The sequence below is a fragment of the Adiantum capillus-veneris genome, chromosome 7 (genome assembly GCF_014529385.1).
Source record: "Adiantum capillus-veneris isolate H3 chromosome 7, ASM1452938v2, whole genome shotgun sequence".
NCBI lineage: Eukaryota > Viridiplantae > Streptophyta > Polypodiopsida > Polypodiales > Pteridaceae > Adiantum > Adiantum capillus-veneris.
Window position 1 is genome coordinate 152,611,823 of NC_140937.1, and position 17,314 is coordinate 152,629,136.

General features: G+C 42.0%; 2 protein-coding genes across 3 annotated transcripts in view; both read left to right on the forward strand.

The window, feature by feature from the left end:
• LOC147454828 (vacuolar cation/proton exchanger 3-like) overlaps positions 1 to 16,955 on the forward strand; it is a 17,600-nt gene extending 645 nt beyond the window's left edge. The window contains exons 1-13 of one of the 2 annotated variants that reach the window (XM_086516655.1): positions 1 to 128; positions 743 to 863; positions 934 to 1,218; positions 14,323 to 14,390; positions 14,465 to 14,493; positions 14,613 to 14,809; positions 14,884 to 15,096; positions 15,380 to 15,502; positions 15,659 to 15,775; positions 15,856 to 15,909; positions 15,985 to 16,101; positions 16,186 to 16,285; positions 16,480 to 16,955. The exon at positions 1 to 128 is cut by the window's left edge and continues 406 nt beyond it. In XM_086516655.1, the coding sequence (XP_086372781.1) occupies positions 783 to 863; positions 934 to 1,218; positions 14,323 to 14,390; positions 14,465 to 14,493; positions 14,613 to 14,809; positions 14,884 to 15,096; positions 15,380 to 15,502; positions 15,659 to 15,775; positions 15,856 to 15,909; positions 15,985 to 16,101; positions 16,186 to 16,285; positions 16,480 to 16,496 (1,401 nt within the window). In that variant the 5' untranslated portion in view covers positions 1 to 128; positions 743 to 782 and the 3' untranslated portion in view covers positions 16,497 to 16,955. The remainder of the gene's footprint in view (positions 129 to 742; positions 864 to 933; positions 1,219 to 14,322; positions 14,391 to 14,464; positions 14,494 to 14,612; positions 14,810 to 14,883; positions 15,097 to 15,379; positions 15,503 to 15,658; positions 15,776 to 15,855; positions 15,910 to 15,984; positions 16,102 to 16,185; positions 16,286 to 16,479) is intronic. The other variant, XM_086516656.1, reaches the window with a different exon arrangement.
• On the forward strand, positions 12,158 to 14,213 carry LOC147454829 (uncharacterized). Its single transcript, XM_086516657.1, has one exon. It carries the CDS (start codon positions 12,158 to 12,160, stop codon positions 13,127 to 13,129), a length of 972 nt encoding a protein of 323 aa, XP_086372783.1. The 3' UTR covers positions 13,130 to 14,213.
• Positions 16,956 to 17,314: the final 359 nt, after the last annotated feature.

The following is a 17,314-nucleotide window of genomic DNA, read 5'->3' on the forward strand; positions in this document are numbered from 1 at the left end:
TCAAACTGCACTCAAGTCGGCTCACAGCAGGCCGGATGCGAGCTCGAGGAGATTGCATGCCCAACAGAGCCCAAAGAGAGAAGGAAGCCTTGCAGAGATTAACGCAGCAGCAGCCGCTCTCTGTGCGGGTAATTTAAACTACTTATCTCCGTGATCTTTTCCTGAGTCGGGATCCTTGATATGTTTGGCTTTGAAGAGCAAGGGAGGTCTATCTTCTTCGCTTTGTGCAGAGCCATCCCATGATCCTCTCTTTGCTTGTTTCCTCCTGCATGATACAATCACCGCACGCTTCCCTATCAACTCCCTTTGTCAATCGCTTTATTACAGGACACAGAAGCAGACCTTCATCCCTATCAACTCCCTTTGTCAATCGCTTTATTACAGGACACAGAAGCAGACCTGCATCCCTACATATCAAGAGCGTCAGTCAATTTCTCTGTCCACGCTGGAAAATTGATCTATTGCTAGTAGCCTGTGTTTTGGGAACATGTAATCAGACACTCCATCTGGCAGTGGGTTGGATCTGTTAAAGAAGCCCTTTCACCCTTAGTACATATCTGTGCATAACTGTTTGTTGCTGTTTCCTTAGGTGCATTCCTGGCTCTTCAGGGTGAAGGGCTGGTTTTCTGTCTCTTAAAGTTAAAAGCAGTTTTGTTACTTCGACCTGTCCGCATAATCTGCTGAGGGAATAGTTTGGTATTGCAGTCGATGATCAGTGGTCTGAAGAATTCTTATTTTGCAGAGAATGGATTCATTGTGAATAGAAGAGAGCACTCGTTTGCATGGCTTCACCTACTCCTATCTCACATTTCTCGATCGATGTTTCCATTGATGCTCATAAGCAGTCTTCGGACAATGCAGAAGTAAGTTATCAGTCCTAGCCAATTTGCTGCTGGGCGGCATGTATTCTAACCTTGGTCCTTCAAATTGCAGGCCAACCCTTTCTTGGAGGATGAGTTCGAGTGTAAAAGGCCCCTTACAAGTGATGAACAGTCAATGGATTATCAAAGGCTCACAAAGCCTAATGGGGTGCTGAACCACGAAATTTCTTTACCATGTGACAATCCTCACAAAGTGCGGCGCTGGTTTTGCTCTTCAGCGGCCCATTTACGCAGACATGGGGAGTGCAGCTGGCATGTTTTAAGTGGAAGTAAAATATGGTGGTTGCTTCCAGCAGTTATTGCTGCTATAGTCGTGAAGGTCCTTGGTTTACCTCAAGTAAGTAATGCTTTTGTGTTACTACTATCTGCCTATTAAGAACTTGTAGATGTTGTTAGACATGTCGAGACAGTTGCAGTCCACTACAATTTGCGCATGAATTTATATGTTATCTTGTTGTTGAATGTAGCCACTCATCCTTGAGGCACTGACAAAGTCCGGTTCTTTACTACTTCACAAAAATGTTTTATGATACAAAGTCTGTCGCACAGAAGGTTTGGGATATGAATAGTGCCAGCTAGTGTAGACTTGGTCTTATCTCCCAATAATTTCGGATATACTGCAGGTTGAAGAGTAACGTTGTTGACAAGAAGCTGTTTATTAGGAGTCAGGACTCATAACTTTCATTTTTTTTTTTAATGAGATAAGGAGATCAATTCTAGGAGATAAAGCTATTGATTGCTGCTGGGACTTACTCTTCTTCTGAGGTCCCTTCCTCTAGTAGTGGTTTTTCCATCTGCAATGATTCTCCGTGTCTCTGCGCCTTAAAGGCTTCTATCTGAGTGTTTGGCTCGTGTTTGGCATCGGTCTTTGCACTCCCTTGTCAAACTTTTGTTTCTGCTTGGCTTATGATACTGCCAAAGCCTTGGATTTAGACATCTCGGGGTAGTAGGCATTTCTAGTCGTGTGTGTTTTTCTTGGTTTTGCCTTGCTATTTGTTAAATAGCCATGTATTCTAACTGTAGTTTTTTTCCCATTTGTGGAAATGAAGCACTTGTAGCTTAGTTATGCGATCTCACAATGATGTTAACCTCAATGTTTCAAGGCATTCATTTGTAGTTGCAAAGCAATAGCTTTAATGGAGAAGCTTGTTTGTAAATAGAAGCCAAAAACATTTTCTTGAAATTCATTACCATCTTTGTATGTTTGAGCAATTGTGGCAATATAGTAAGCGATTGCATTTTGAGCATTGTTATGCTTTTGTGGAGCCGCCTCTCTCGTTAGTCGTGGCTTCTTGATCTCCTTGTAATAACAAAGAACATGAGATAGTAGAGAATTGGCATCGTTATTATTTGCCAACGAGTAGATGATGATGTCGCTCCTTGTCGGCTTCCCCCAGTGTAACGCAAAGGCCTTAGTCATTTAAAGAGGCTTAATTAGGAAAATTGATCATCTTATGTCATCTTGCCTCTTCAACACTAAATGTGAGCGCAACAACTAGCCCTTATCTTGTTTTCAGGTTGCAACCGTCAAAGTAGACGATGCAGAAGCTAGAGATAGAGAGAATGCATGAGAGAAAGATAGATTCACCGAACCAACACACTCGGTGAAATGAATTAGATGATCATTACAATGGGTATTGGGGGTTCTTATATATCTTTCAAGTGAACCCATCGCAATTCTCATGTCATATAAGTAGTAAAAATGACACGGTAAATAATTAAGATCACTCCGAGCATTCACTTGAGATGCATAACTTTAACACCCCAAAGTTACACGGAACGGGGAACTTGGGAACGAGAACAGGGAACGAGAACGAGAACGAGGGCCTTTGGAACGATTTCGGAAGGGGGGTCCCCGGAAAAGCGGAACGGGAACGGGGTCATAACAGTAAGCTTAAAATATACTTAAACTGGGTTGGATTTAACCCATATGTTAGTAGAGAGCTACACACACCCATTAGTCCAAGTAGAATCCTATTTAGGCATGCTTTGCAATGAGGCTGACGCAATAATCGGATGATCCAAGTTCATGTGTTGTGTGTTGTGCCAAATTGGGATCATCCTTCACAAATGCATCTTGATTCTTCATAGAAAGAACATTAACTTAAAGTTGAATAGAGCCCAAACCACTCAAAAGCTTAAAGTTAAATAGAGTCCAGAAACCACTCAGAAGCTTGGAGCAAAAAGATGATAGATTATGAAGATGGCTTACAAGGCCAGTCAATGCGCTACAAGTAGCTACTAAAAGATATATAGAGGTTAAAGTGCAAAATAACATTGTAAGAGTCTCTAGGTGACCTGTCAAGACTCAATCAATTATGTGGTGGTGCAACACAAAAAGGGAGCAAAGCTGGCGGCGGCAAAGGAAACTCTCAAGTGCAGCGGAATTGAAATGGTGAAGATCTAGTTTTACGCTTCCACAAATCTTTCAACTTCTTTCCTTGTGTTAGTGATTCCTTTTAGCTTCAATGATGGTTCCTTTTTACTTTCCCCTGAAGAGAGGGGCTGAGAGAATGCAATAGAGAGGCGTGGAGGGAGAGCGAAAGAGAGAGAAGAGAAGAGCGACACCTGATGGAGTCCCAACCAACCCTCTCAGGCCTCCCATGCCGTTGCCGATGTGGTATTTGCTTTTGATTGCGTAAATGGAATGTACACACAATGCAATACCTCAATGCAGACTCTATTGACTCGATGATGACAATCGCCGCGGGAGGCACCTTGGGGGCTGATTGCTGATTTGATGCACCTTGGATCCTTCTCGATGTGGGATTGCGGATGGCCACCAAGGTAGATCTAGGGCTGATTTGTGCTCCGGATGTGAGAGGAATGAATGGCTGAATGCTGGCTGCAAAAGCGCAGATCTGTGATGAAAAATACAGCAGATCTTTCTGCGTAGAGCAGGGCTGAAAACTCAGATTTCGATGACTGCAGTGATGGGCAGCAATGTCTCGATGCTGGCGAGGGAATGGCCGAGGGGAGGCTCGATGGGCTGCCGAAGTACCGGACTGCTGCGGCGAGGTCAACGAGTCCAGATCCAACCCGATCTGGCGAGCGAAGGGCTGAAACCTGAAATAGCTGGCTGATTTGCAAGCCTGAGGTTGGTGCAAAGGTTGAAATCTACAAACGCTGGCTGATCTTGCCAAAAACGCTAGGGCTGATCTAGGATCTCCAAAACGCTAGGGTTGATGTGAGCAAAAACGCTGAGGTTTCTCTGCTCCTTGCTAGCACCCTGCAAATCTTCTACAACTTGACTCAAGAATGGGAGCTCTCCTGCTCCCTTTATAGGTGAGGTAATAGGCCTTAAGTAATTATTAAGGCCTCGGTAGGGCAACTGTCCACCAACTTACCCAACAAATAAATCATAAAAATGATTTATTAAAATTGAGTTAGGGATCCAATTTTAGGTGAAACTTTTGCACATTTGCCCACTTGGGAATCCGACGCGGGGAATGGCTCGTTGGATTCTTCTATCCTAGAACTACATGCTTGTCATGCTAGATGCCCATCGTAGGGTAATAACATCTGCTAAAATGTGTGTACAAACCATTTATGTAAGAGCGTTCCAAAACTGGAAAACCTAATCTAATGGACTTGGTCATGCGGGTCCTGTGAACAGGCTTACAAAATTGCCGCTACTAATCCTCCTAGGATTCTAGACATCCCTATCTAGGAAGAAGGGGAAAACTGGCTCGGGAAGTCGATGAAGCATGTCCACGTGGCACAGAGAGCCATGTGCATGTGACATCCTCTTTTGCTTAAGGTGAGGTACGTGTACCGATCTTCAGTGCAGTGTGTGTGCAGAGAGGGGAGGCGAAGAGCAGCAGGAGAGGAAGCGCTAGCAGAAGAAGAGGGAGAGAGAGAGAGAGCTCACGTTTTTGGGGAAAACTCAAAAAGTGAGTTTTGTGTTTTCCCACTTTTATTATAAGTGACCTTTAAAAAATGTGTCCAGGTTCAATATATTGAACTTGGACAAAGTATAAAAATGTACAAAAATCGGTTATTTAGGCCTTTAACCCAACAACCTCCCACTTAAAGGCATAAATGGCGCCTTTAAGCTACGTGACTCCCACCATCTCTATGCATAGATGATGTTGTGCTTTGGGTAAGCACTTAGTGAGAGCATCGGCTGGATTTTGTGATGTATGGACCGTAACCAATGTAATAAGGCCATCCTCAAGCACTTCTCGTATGAAGTGATACCGCACATCAATATGCTTTGTGCGTGCATGAAACATGGCGTTCTTTGCCAGACATATAGCACTCTGGCTATCACAACCAAGCATAGGTGCCTTGGCAGGCAAGCCAAACTCACTGCATAGGCGTGCTAACCAAATAGCTTCTTTGGAAGCTTCAATGGCTGAAATATATTCAGCCTCTGTCGTAGACAATGCGACAATCTTTTGCAATCTAGAACACCATGAAACAACACCTCCCGCAAGAGTAAATACATAGCCACTTGTGGATTTCCGTGTATCCACATCACCAGCCATGTCAGAGTCACAAAATCCTTTCAATTCCATTGGTCCTTTACCATAGCAGAGGCATTTGTTTTTAGTCCCTTTCAAGTACCTCATAATGGACTTTACTGCATCCCAATGCAACCTGCCTGGATTAGCCATAAATCTGTTCACAACTCCCACTGCATGGGCTATGTCAGGCCTAGTAGCAACCATAGCATACATAAGTGAACCACAAGCTGAAGCATAAGGCACACTTTGCATGTCATTGGCTTCTTCCTTTGACTTGGGATAATCATCCTTGGAGATCTTGACATATGGCTGTAATGGCACACCAAGAGGCTTTGCTTCAGCCATGTTAAATCTGTCCAGCACCTTGTCAATGTACTTTTCTTGCGACAAATACAATAGGCGCTTGTCTCTTTGCTGTGTAACATGCACTCCAAGTATATGTTCAGCTGCCCCAAGGTCTTTCATTGAAAACGCAGATTTCAGCTGCCCTTTAAGAGCATCAACAGTGCTTCTTTTCTTTGCAGCTATCAACATATCGTCTACTTAGAGCATAAGAATGATAGGGTTGCCATCCTCATCACGTTTGGTATACAAACAATGGTCTGCATGGCTTCTTTTGTAACCATGTTTAAGCAAGAAGCGATCAAACTTCTTGTACCACTGTCTACATGATTGTTTCAGCCCATACAAGCTTCTATTGAGCATACATACCAAATGTTCCTTGCCAAGGATGACAAAACCCTCGGGTTGCTTCATGTAAAGCTCTTCTTCCACATCACCATGCAAGAAAGCGGTATGTACATCCATTTGGTCCATTTCCAAATCAAGAGCAGCCACAATGGCAAACAATACACGCAAAGTGGTCATCTTCACAACAAGAGAGAACACTTCTTGAAAGTCTATGCCCTTGGTTTGAACATATCCCTTTGCCACAAGCCTTGCCTTATACTTGGGTTTTGCATCAACAGTTTCGATTTTATACACCCATTTGTTAGGAATAGCCTTCCTTCCTTTGGGCAATTCAACCAAATCCCAAGTATGATTAGCATGCAAAGCTTTAATCTCTTCCTGCATAGCAAGCTCCCACTTGTCGTTGTGCTCACATGTCTTTGTCTCTTTATACGTAAGAGGCTCTCCCTCATCTGTCAACATAATGTAATGCAAAGAGGGGTCATATCGACTCACAGGCCGTCTTTGACGAGTAGACCGCCTCACCCAATGATCCACATTATCCGGCAATGGGTTTACATCAGGTGGCACTACAAAATTATCAACAATGGGCTGCTGTACATCATTTTCAGCACCATTTTCAGCATTGTTTCTTGGTTGCAAATGCCCTTCAGGAGCCTCAATTTGTAGGTGGTTGGTCATGCTGAAATTTCACCCTTTTATGGTCATGCTTTGAGGCACAATTGTTTTGAAGCAGCCTTGTCTCATTAAAAACAACATCCCGGCTGCGCACAACCCTTTTGAGCTGAGGTAACCAAATCCTATAACCCATTTCGCCTTCTTCACCATATCCCATGAAGAGGCCTTTAATGGACTTCGCATCTAGTTTACTCCTCAACTCCGGTCTAACATGCACAAAAGCTTCGCAACCAAAAATGCGTAAGTGATCATATGAAGCAGGCTTGCCAGACCAAACCTCTTCAGGGATGTCACCTTTCAAAGACATGTGAGGGGATCGATTGCATATATGCACTGCAGTTTTCAAAGCTTCTCCCCAAAATCCATGAGAGAGATTAGCTGTGGACAGCATGCATCTCACCCTCTCACAAAGTGTCCTATTGAATCTTTCAGCCACACCATTAGGAGAGGGGCTGTATGGTACAGTAAGCTCCCTCTTAATGCCCAAATTTTCACAAAACTTGTTGAATTCAGCTCTTGTGTACTCCCCCCCATTGTCTGTACGCAAGCATTTTAGCTTTCTACCAATTTGGGTGGTCACAAATGCATGAAATCTCTTAAACGCAGCAAAGGCTTCATCCTTAGATTTAAGCAAATTAACCCAAATTTTCCTAGAATGATCATCAACAAAGGAGAATGCACTACTTATAGACTTAGTAGGCATGCTACATACATCAGAATGTACAAGATCAAGCACACAAGATTTACGAGACACCAGAGTAATAAGAACGCTTTACTTGCTTGCCATATTGACATTCATTACAAAAGTCAAGCTTTGTGCCTTTAGCATCAAGCTTGTTCAAAGTACAAAGCTTAGAAAGGCCCTTTTGGCTCATATGGCCAAGCCTCTTGTGCCACAACTCCATGTGAGAGTTAATTTCAGCCAATGCAAAATAAACTTGCCCAACACGGCCTTTCCATGCATGCAGTAAAGTGTCCCTTTCTTTGTGCCCTTTACAATCAGCCTTGAGCCTTTGGTCATTTTCCATGATCCTCTCTCAAACAAGATGCTGGAACCATGCATATCCATCTGACCAACAGAAAGCAGACTCTTCTTGATTCCCGGCACATATCTAACATCATGCAAGACAAGCTCATTCGTGCTATCTATGGAGAGATGCACAGTGCCAATACCCTCAATGGAACATGCATGATTGTTTCCAAGGTATACATGGCCACGCTTGCCTACATCAAAAGTAGAGAAACACTCCTTGATAGGAGTCACATGAAATGAAGCACCGGAATCAACAATCCAAGTCTGAGACAATGCATCATTGACAGTCAACAAAGCATCAATAAGATCACTCTTGGTGATCTGCATGTCCTGTGAATGAACATTTAGAGAGGCATCAAAGTCATAAGCATCATCATTTGACAAAGTGGCACACAAGATGTCCTCAACATCTGACAGCTCCTCAATCACGACACTAGAAGCCACATTGGCCTTCTCTTTGTCCTTTGAGCTATCCTGTGCATCTGCCTTGACTTCCTTCTTCTCTTTCTTTTTGTCTCCGCCATTCTTTTTTCTTTCTAACTCAGCTTTATAGTACTTGCAATCGGGTTTCTTGTGACCTTTCCTGCCACATTGGTAGCAAGTCCACCCTTGCCTTTGCTTGCATTTCCCCTTTCTTTACTCTTACTCTTACTCCTTTGTGCATAAGCATTCTTCTTTTCTGTCCTGCCTCTAACCATGTTGGCAGAGCTGCCTCCCTCTCCACTTGCTTTCCTCTTGATTTCTTCATTCAAGATAGAACCCCTAACACCATCAAAGGTCAAATTGGGGTTATTGGACAACTAAACCACCAAAGTTTCCCATGACTCAGGTAAGGTCATAAGCAAGAAGATAGCTTTCAGCTTATCATCAAAAGGGGGCAAGCTAGAATCCTGTAACTGCGACAAAGTACCTGGGAATAATGACAAGTGCTCTGCCGCGCTCTTGGACTCATCTAGTTGCATGCCAACAAGTTTTCGCATCAAGTGCACCTGGTTGACAGGTGTTGTATTTTCATACATTCCCTTTAACTTCTTCCACACATCAAAAGCAGTCGTGAGACCTTTCACATCAATGACGGTCTCATCTGTCATGGCCATTTTAATGTATGTAACGGCTTTCCTGTTCATGCTAACCCATGCTTCATCTGTCATATTCTGTGGCTTCACCTGTTCAAGTGCCCCTTCGCAATCCTTAAGGAATAGGATTCCCTGAATCCGTTCTTTCCAAATATCAAAACCTGTTCCATCGAATCTCCTAATCTCGAAGAGGTTCTTCACATCCGAAGAAGATGAGGCCATAGTTGCACGAAATAAGAGGGATAATACGCTGAATTTTTGGGCAAAATGCGCAAAAATCGGAGTACAGCCTCACAGAGATGTGTACTACAGCTCCAAATGGTCACAGGAGCAATTTGGGGCAAAATAGATCGATTTGGGCACAAAATTCAATTTCTGAAATTTATGCGCAGGAAATTTCAGCAAGCGAATTTGTGCTTGAAAACAACAAATTTAGTTGTTTTTAGTCTCAGAAGACATACATAAGGCTAATGCACAGGCTTTAGAAGTATGTAAGCACAAAAGCCCCAATTTGTAGCATCAAAATTGTATGAAATTGAGCCACAAATGGTCATACATCGACAAAATTTGTCAAATGTGGGTAGATTGCGTCAATTTGCACTTTCCCCAATGTAATCGCATCATAAAAAACACTTGCAGAAATCTGCGCAAATCTGAAATTTGCTTAAAACACCTGTTTTAGGGGTTGTTTTTCGGCAATTTCAGTGTTTTCGGGTGGCGGGGACTTAGCAAAAGTATTCCCACACTTTAATACATCATTTGCAAAACCTATATTTTGTTGTCATAACTTGTAATTTCTTGTTTTTGTCCTAATTTCAGCCTGTTTTAGGTCAATTTTGGTTGCTGGGAGCTCTCTGGTGTCCGGGGACGAGTCCTTTGGCGACGAAATTGCAAAATCTCGCGATAAAGTTGACCTTCTTGGCTGAAATTCAGCGTTTGCAGATTTGGGGACAAACCCTAATCGGGCTTTGATACCAGTTGATGAGCGCGCGGCGGTGTGTGCAAGTGAAAGAGCACGCGAGGAAGTGCAGTGCGTGTGCAGAGAGGGGAGGCGAAGAGCAGCAAGAGAGGAAGCGCTAGCAGAAGAAGAGGGAGAGAGAGAGAGAGCTCACGTTTTTGGGGAAAACTCAATAAGTGAGTTTTGGGTTTTGCCACTTTTATTATAAGTGACCTTTAAAAAATGTGTATTGAACCTGGACAAAGTATAAAAATGTACAAAAAGGGGTTATTTAGGCCTTTAACCCAAGACCACGCCATCAGCTGTACTGCCACGTCAGCACCTCTGTCGGCTTCTGCCACGTCAGCATCTCTGTCTACGGGTGGTCATGCCATGTCACCATTTTGTGACACCTTGTGGCGGCAACTTGACATGTGTACTTTGGAAACTCGATGTGTCTCTTGTAGACGCTCCAAAGGAATGGCCATGTGAGGTCTCGGCTTTTGGAATTTGACCATCCTTGACTTGAGTGCCTTGAAATCCACACAAACTTGAAATGCGTTTGATTTCTTACGAACAAAGAGAACTGGTAAACCAAAAGACCGTACCTTGGGAGGGCGAAGCCTCCTTTGATGAGAAACGTGAGCTTCTCCCAATCGATAATCGGCTTGAACATGCGAAACCACTTAATGCCCAAAATGATATCACACCCTGTAAGTTTAGAGACTACAAAACGACGAGTAAATTGGGTTTGTTGAATGATCAACTTGACATCATCACATTCTTGAAAGATCGAAGCGTTCATGCCTTCAGAGAACCCCTCCAGCAGGAGGGTGGAGATGGGAGAAGTCGGAAGACGTGCACGATTCACAAGAGATTCACTTATAACATCATGAGAACTTCCAGAATCAAACAACACAATGACCTTTTGACCATTAACATGTCCATAACATTTTATGAGTTCATCCTCTTCAAAAATAGCTTCTTTCTCTATCACACTCATAGCATTCACGTGAGAGGTAGCATTAGAAGTTGACGCAATAGAGGTTTCATTGTTAGATTCTTTCTTAGGACATTCCCTTTTCAAGTGACCTACTACGTGACAATGAAAATACCTATGTTCCTTTGCATACAATGCTTGTTCTTCCGTTCTTCCTCACTTAATTCACCACCTAAAACTCCTTGAGCAATCTTTTCATCAGGTGTGAGTTGAGGCTTTTCCAATTTTTCTTTACCCTTATTCTTAGATTTATCTCCCTTAGATTGAGATTGAGATGGAGAGTTCGATTGAGAAGAAGAATTGAGAGAGTGCTTTTTATGGTTACCATTTCCATTAGAATCCTTGTCCTTAGACGAGTCATGAGAGGAAGAGTTTCCAGTACCTGAGGCCGTCTTGAGCTTACCCTCGTTTAGCTTCATCTCTTGGAGTTGAGCCAAGCGTAGCGTCTTGCAATGTCTTTGGATCACCGGCTTCCACATCAAACTTGATCAATTGGTCCAATCCAAAGAGAAAAGCCTCTAACCTTTCTTCATCCGATGTTCGCAATTGTCCACCTAGCTGCGACAAACGGTTAGCATACGACATCACAGGTTTACCTTGTTGAGACAAAACCCGAAAATCCTCTTTCAATCGCTTCAGGTACTGTGGAGGTAAGAAGCGAGTTTAAGATCCTCCGCGAACTCCTCCCAACTAAGCTTGAGAAGGAGAACGAAGAGAGACTCGGAATGGGCAGCCATATGGGCGTCCTCCTCCTTCTCCATCCACTCATCCTTCCAAGTGATAGCATCACCCGTGAGATGCATGGAAGCCAAGAGAACTTTGTTATTATCAGAATTTTTCACAACCGCAAAATAAGATGTAAATTGATGCAACCAAGAATAAATGACAATAGCATCCATCTTACCGTCATACTTACTGAACGTGATCTTCTTGGGAATTGGTTCATTGGTCGTCCGTGTAGCAATGGTTGCCTCTGTGATGGTCTTGGCAAGCTTTTCATTATCGGGCTCCGAAGAAGAGGTATTGGATCGCACCGCTAAGGTGGTGATGAGATCACGCATGGTTTGCCTTTCTTGCCTTCGGGCCTCGGCGTCTGCCTCGCGCTCCCGTTTACGAGTCTCGGCTTCGGCCGCCAATTGACATTCCTCTCGCTTCGCCGCTTCCGTAGGCTCGACACCCCGTGCATGTCTTCATGAAGGACATGCTTAAAAATTTACTTTTGTATGACGTGCCGCTGAACCAAGTGTCCTTGGGTATTTGAGATTATTTCTGCCGACAAGATCTACGGTGGCCAATTGTGGTTGGCACCCAAGATCAATGCGGGCCCTTGATGCCACCCTTGTGCTCTGGATAGTTAGAGCTGAGGCCTAGCGTAAATGAATTGTGAAAAAATATGCTAAAGGAAGGAGACGTACCTACCGATTCAAGTTGGATATTAAATGATTCAGTAGGTGTGATTTCTATTTTAAGGTTTTTGAACTCTTCAAGAAGCCTTAAGGAGAAATCTTCTCCTTTATGTCTCCAAACTTTTGACTTTACTACGCTATACACGAAGCTAAATTTGGAGGACCTTAAATTTAGAGTCAAGTCTCTTATTTCAAAAGTTTTTGCGTACAAGCTTGAGAAGGATAGGTACAAGGCATTGCTAGTAGAAAAGTCAGCCTTGAACTTTGACTTCTTATGGTTGAAAAGTAAGAATGTAGATGTAGACAAAGGAAGAAAGAGACCTATGGGCACCAATTGTGCTGTTTTTCTTGCTAATTTCTATCTTTTTACTTATGAGTTTGATTTTATGGAGTGTCTTATCCTTGCTAACACTTGCCCGATATTTTTACACAAGTTATGCAATGTAAGACGCTTTGTAGATGATCTTTTTGTCCCTGACGTTCCTTCTTTTCAAGATTTTATGTACTTGAATTCGAGTTCTGTAGGCGGAGGAATTTATCCCAAGGAGTTTTGTGAACTCAATTGTACCACAAATAGTGATTGTTGTGCCTTTTTAGACCTTAAGATTTTTCAGACTCCCTTGGGTTTAGAAGTAGAGATCTATGATAAGAGTCTTGAACCAGAATATACCAATCTAAATATCATCCGTATGCCTCACTTTTCTTCAAACATTTCTCTTTTAGCTAAGTACGGTGTCATTTGCTCTCAACTATTTAGATTTTCTCGTCTTTGTTCTAGTAAATTTGCTTTTGTTGTTCAATCTTGCCATCTTATTTCTTTACTAGTTGAAAAAGGATACTCATTCAAAAGAATCATAAAAAACGTTCGTTCATTTTTGCATCGTAGTAAGTTTATTTTTAATGTTTCTTCCTTTGGAATGTTAAAGATAATCAGTAGTAAATTCAATAGAAGTGGGTAGCTAAACAGCCGACTTATTGTTTGACTTAATAACACCTTATGTTGTTGTTTTGATCTTTAGCGCTTCTAGTATTTTTACTATAGCTTGACAAATGCTAGCCTTTATCATGGCTGAGTATGCCCATCACCTCCGGAGGGTGATAGAAACTCAGCTCGTTGGTTTTGTAGAGTACGTTCAAAGCATGAATGACCTCTATATAAACCTGCACCTACTCTTGGGCACTGACGACGTGAGTAGGGATGTCATAGTTGTTGTCCAAGCTATGCATGATAAAGGTGATAATCTTATTCTTCCTTTTTGGACAAGCAATGAAGTTGAGATCACATTATTGTCAAGTTTGGTTCTTTGCTCTTCGTAGGTACGTAGGTATGTAGTAGTATTCATTTTTCGATTTCGTATTTAGCTTACCTGAGAACTTAAGAATGTGTCCCGTTAGAAGTTGTTGTGTGAAGTTTGATTTCTAGGATTAAGTTTTTAAGATGTCTTATTCTTTTTTGCTTAAATTTGAGTTCTTGTTTTAAGCCAAGTAAGTTGTGTCAACTTATTTTACACATGCCTTTTCTAAAAACATTTTTAAGTTAATAATGTTTTGTTTTATTTAGTTTTGTTTCGTAGCAAACAAAGTGATTTAGTTAGTTAGTTTGTTTGTTTTTGTTTTTCTTTTCTTTTTTTGTGTCCCTTGCTTTTATAGTTCTATGAGTGCTTTATTCCCTCTTATAATTCGTGAGTTCAGATTTTTCTGAACTTATGAAGGTATATATATTAGTGCCACATAGCAGCCCCAATCTGGGTAGGGAGTCTGGGGACACCTACGTGAAGATCCTCCTAGGGACACTTCTTTCTTTTACAACTTTGTGCTTCTCTTGATTCTCTGGTTCGTGCAAGCATCTTGTCTGTGTTTGAGCCTTCTCTTAGTTCACAGATATAAGTCTTTTGATGTTAGGAAAGTTTGCACCTTTGCTTATGATGCCTTCGCCCGTGATAAATGTTCTTGTAAGTGATGAAATGCTGCTCATACGTGTCTTGATGCAATGCTGTTTTAACTTAACTAGTTGTTGGGCTGTTGTAATAAAGATGCACTTTTTGTTTTGCAGGCATATTTGTTCGCTGCTCGTATGTGTCTTGACGCAATGCTGTTTTAACTTACCTAGTTGTTGGGCTGTTGTAATAAAGGTGCACTTCTTGTTTTGCAGGCATATTTGTTCACGTTTAGCTTGCTTGGTATTGCACCTTTAGCTGAGAGGCTTGGCTTTGTTACAGAGTAAGTAGCATTGCAGAGAAACATGCAAGCAATAACATTCTGAGTCTTAGGCACCTTTATTTATCATTGTGCAGGCAATTGGCAAACTTTACAGGAGCAACAGGTATGCCACAAAGGATTTTTTCTGATTGGATGTTCAATATTGAAAATACTTAGGAGTATATGCTGCATTTGTTTTACCAATGCAATTCTTTTTCTTGGCGTCTCTTTACTGGTGTGCAGTTGGTGGGCTTTTGAATGCTACGTTTGGAAATGCAACAGAGATGATCATCTCGCTGTTTGCCCTTCAAAATGGATTGACTCGGGTGGTCCAACTTTCCCTCTTGGGCTCAATCTTATCAAATATGTTACTGGTACTAGGCTGTGCATTTTTTTCAGGTGGCTTGGTACACATGCAAGGAGATCAAAAATTCAATCAGGTAATCAATAATCCAGTGGTCTTGTTCACATATATTGCTTTAGGGATCTTATTTTATCTCATTTTTTGCTGTAGGCTGCAGCTGTTGTAAATTCTGGTTTGCTGTTAATGGCAGTGATGGGACTCCTTTTCCCCGCAGTCTTGCATTCTACACACACAGAAGTTCATGATGGCCTCTCTGAATTGAATTTGTCAAGATTTAGCAGTTGTATCATGCTAATAGCCTATGCCTCTTACCTATATTTTCAACTTAAAAGCCACAGACAGCTGTATGATCCTCCGGATGATGTAAGTGTCAGTTCATTTGAAGAGGTCATGAATTAATTGTTTATTTGAATGAGGCAAATTGTTCCAATTTACCTCTTATTGTGTATACAAAAGCTGTTTTTGAATCAGAAGGCAAATTTTTGAAACTCACAGTTGGCAGCTGTTCATCTGTCTCTCGTTCCGTTTTTGACAGATGCTTAATTTTCTTCTTGCGGATCTTGCATAGCTTCAAGCGTCTTTGATGTTTCTTTTGGGCAAGTACCAGGTGTCGTATTGTGTTTTGACAATATTTCTTCATTTCCAGGCGGAAGAATCTGGAGGAGAGTCTGAGGACGTGAGTTTGAGTCTGAAGGGGGCTCTCATGTGGCTTGGTGCTCTGACACTGTTCATATCAATATTATCCAACTACCTTGTTGATGCTATTGAGGTATGTGTACAGATTGTTGTGGTACCTATCCATGTGCTTTTGAGGAGTCTTTGTTACTCGCTAGTTTTGGCCTGCTGATATCATTCACCATAGCAATAAGTATTATATGTAAGGCTGCACATGCTTTTTTTATGGACTCATTCTTCTGGGTGATAGGAAGCGTCATCCAGTTTGAGTATTCCGTTGGCCTTCATCAGCGTTATTATCCTGCCCATAGTTGGTAATGCAGCTGAACATGCAAGTGCAATCATGTTTGCTGTTAAGGACAAGCTTGTAAGTCTGGACTATTTGGTAGATTCTTTTCTCGTATCTAAAGAGAATGGATTGCTTTAAGTTTTTATATTTCTAAACAGGATCTTTCTTTGGCTGTCGCAATTGGATCATCAACTCAGATTTCAATGTTTGTGGTGGGTAAAACCTGTAGTCCGCTGTTTCAGTTTTCGTGACAAGAAGGTGCTGATTGCAGTATTTGTATCTTTTAGATTCCCTTTTGTGTTGTGGTGGGTTGGATTGCTGGAAAACCCATGGATTTGAATTTCCAACTATTTGAAACAGCCACACTTTTCACAACAGTCATTGTGGTTGCTTTCATGCTTCAGGTACCTCGCCGTCAATTTGCTTAGGCTCATAAATTTCCCGTATAGCAATATTCTCTCATTTTTCTCAAACTACTTGCCGTGCAGGAGGGCAAAGCGAACTATTTTAAAGGGCTTATGCTGGTTTTATGCTACTTGATAGTGGGGGCCAGTTTTTTTGTGCATAATGACATTCCTGGTGGAGAAGGTAACTTTGGTGCATGCACTAGCTTGGCCTTCATTTTCCATGATTGATTTGAGGTTTATTGGATTATAATATACACAAGTGCACACAAATTTTATTAGGTGGGGTTTGACAAGAGCAAAAGATTTTCTTCCTTCTGTAGGTCGGAAGCATTGCTTTGTGAAGGTAATCCATGGTCTTTTGTGTGTTTGTAACAGACAAAGGCAAGAATTGATAAGGAGAGGGTGAGTTCGGGTGACTCTGGGATAGTAGTACTGGTTACACCTTGAAGGAGATGGTGGAAGGGGAGAGATCCATTTTTGAGTTTTACCTGGATGGTCTAACAGGCATTTTGGCAAGCCGCACTATTCTCGAATCATTTTCTGATAGTCTTCATTTGATCTTCTGTGAATCCCTTTGTAAGATTTGCTGGACAGTTGCTCTTAAAGGAGGTGTGGTCAGCATGCAAACTCGCATGCCTCTTGGTGCTGCCAAGAGGATTTAGAGAGGTGTATATTAAATGATTCTTTGATTCATTGGCATTGGTCTGACTCATCCAAAGCTTTGCGAAGCATGTTACATTGGCCTGGTGGTATGCAAGACCTTCATGTTTGTACCATTATGTGTGCCAGAAAATAACCAGGTCAGGGACAACCATGACAGCAATTGGCTAAAATGTGTGCTCTTTCGAAAACCACAAGTGGGGTCTTCCTTGGCAATTTGACCAAATGAGCTTGGGGCTTGAGAAAAAGAAAGTTTCAGAAGAGCTGGTCATTTATATTCTGCAAGACTAGGAGTTTTCATGTGCATTGAGGGAGGTCATGAGTACACATGTTTTGTAGCGCAGCAGGTTCTTTAGATGGCAGTGATGACCTATAGGCGATGATGTCGAGTCTGGACATCCTCTTAGTGGCACACTACATTCGTTGCATAGTTGTGTCTCGATACCCTCTCTAATCAGATCGTCTGTTTCTTGGCCTATCCTAGTCTGATTTCTCTTTTCTCCAGTGTATGAAACATAGAAATGCTCGGAACTTGTTGCAACTCTCTTGA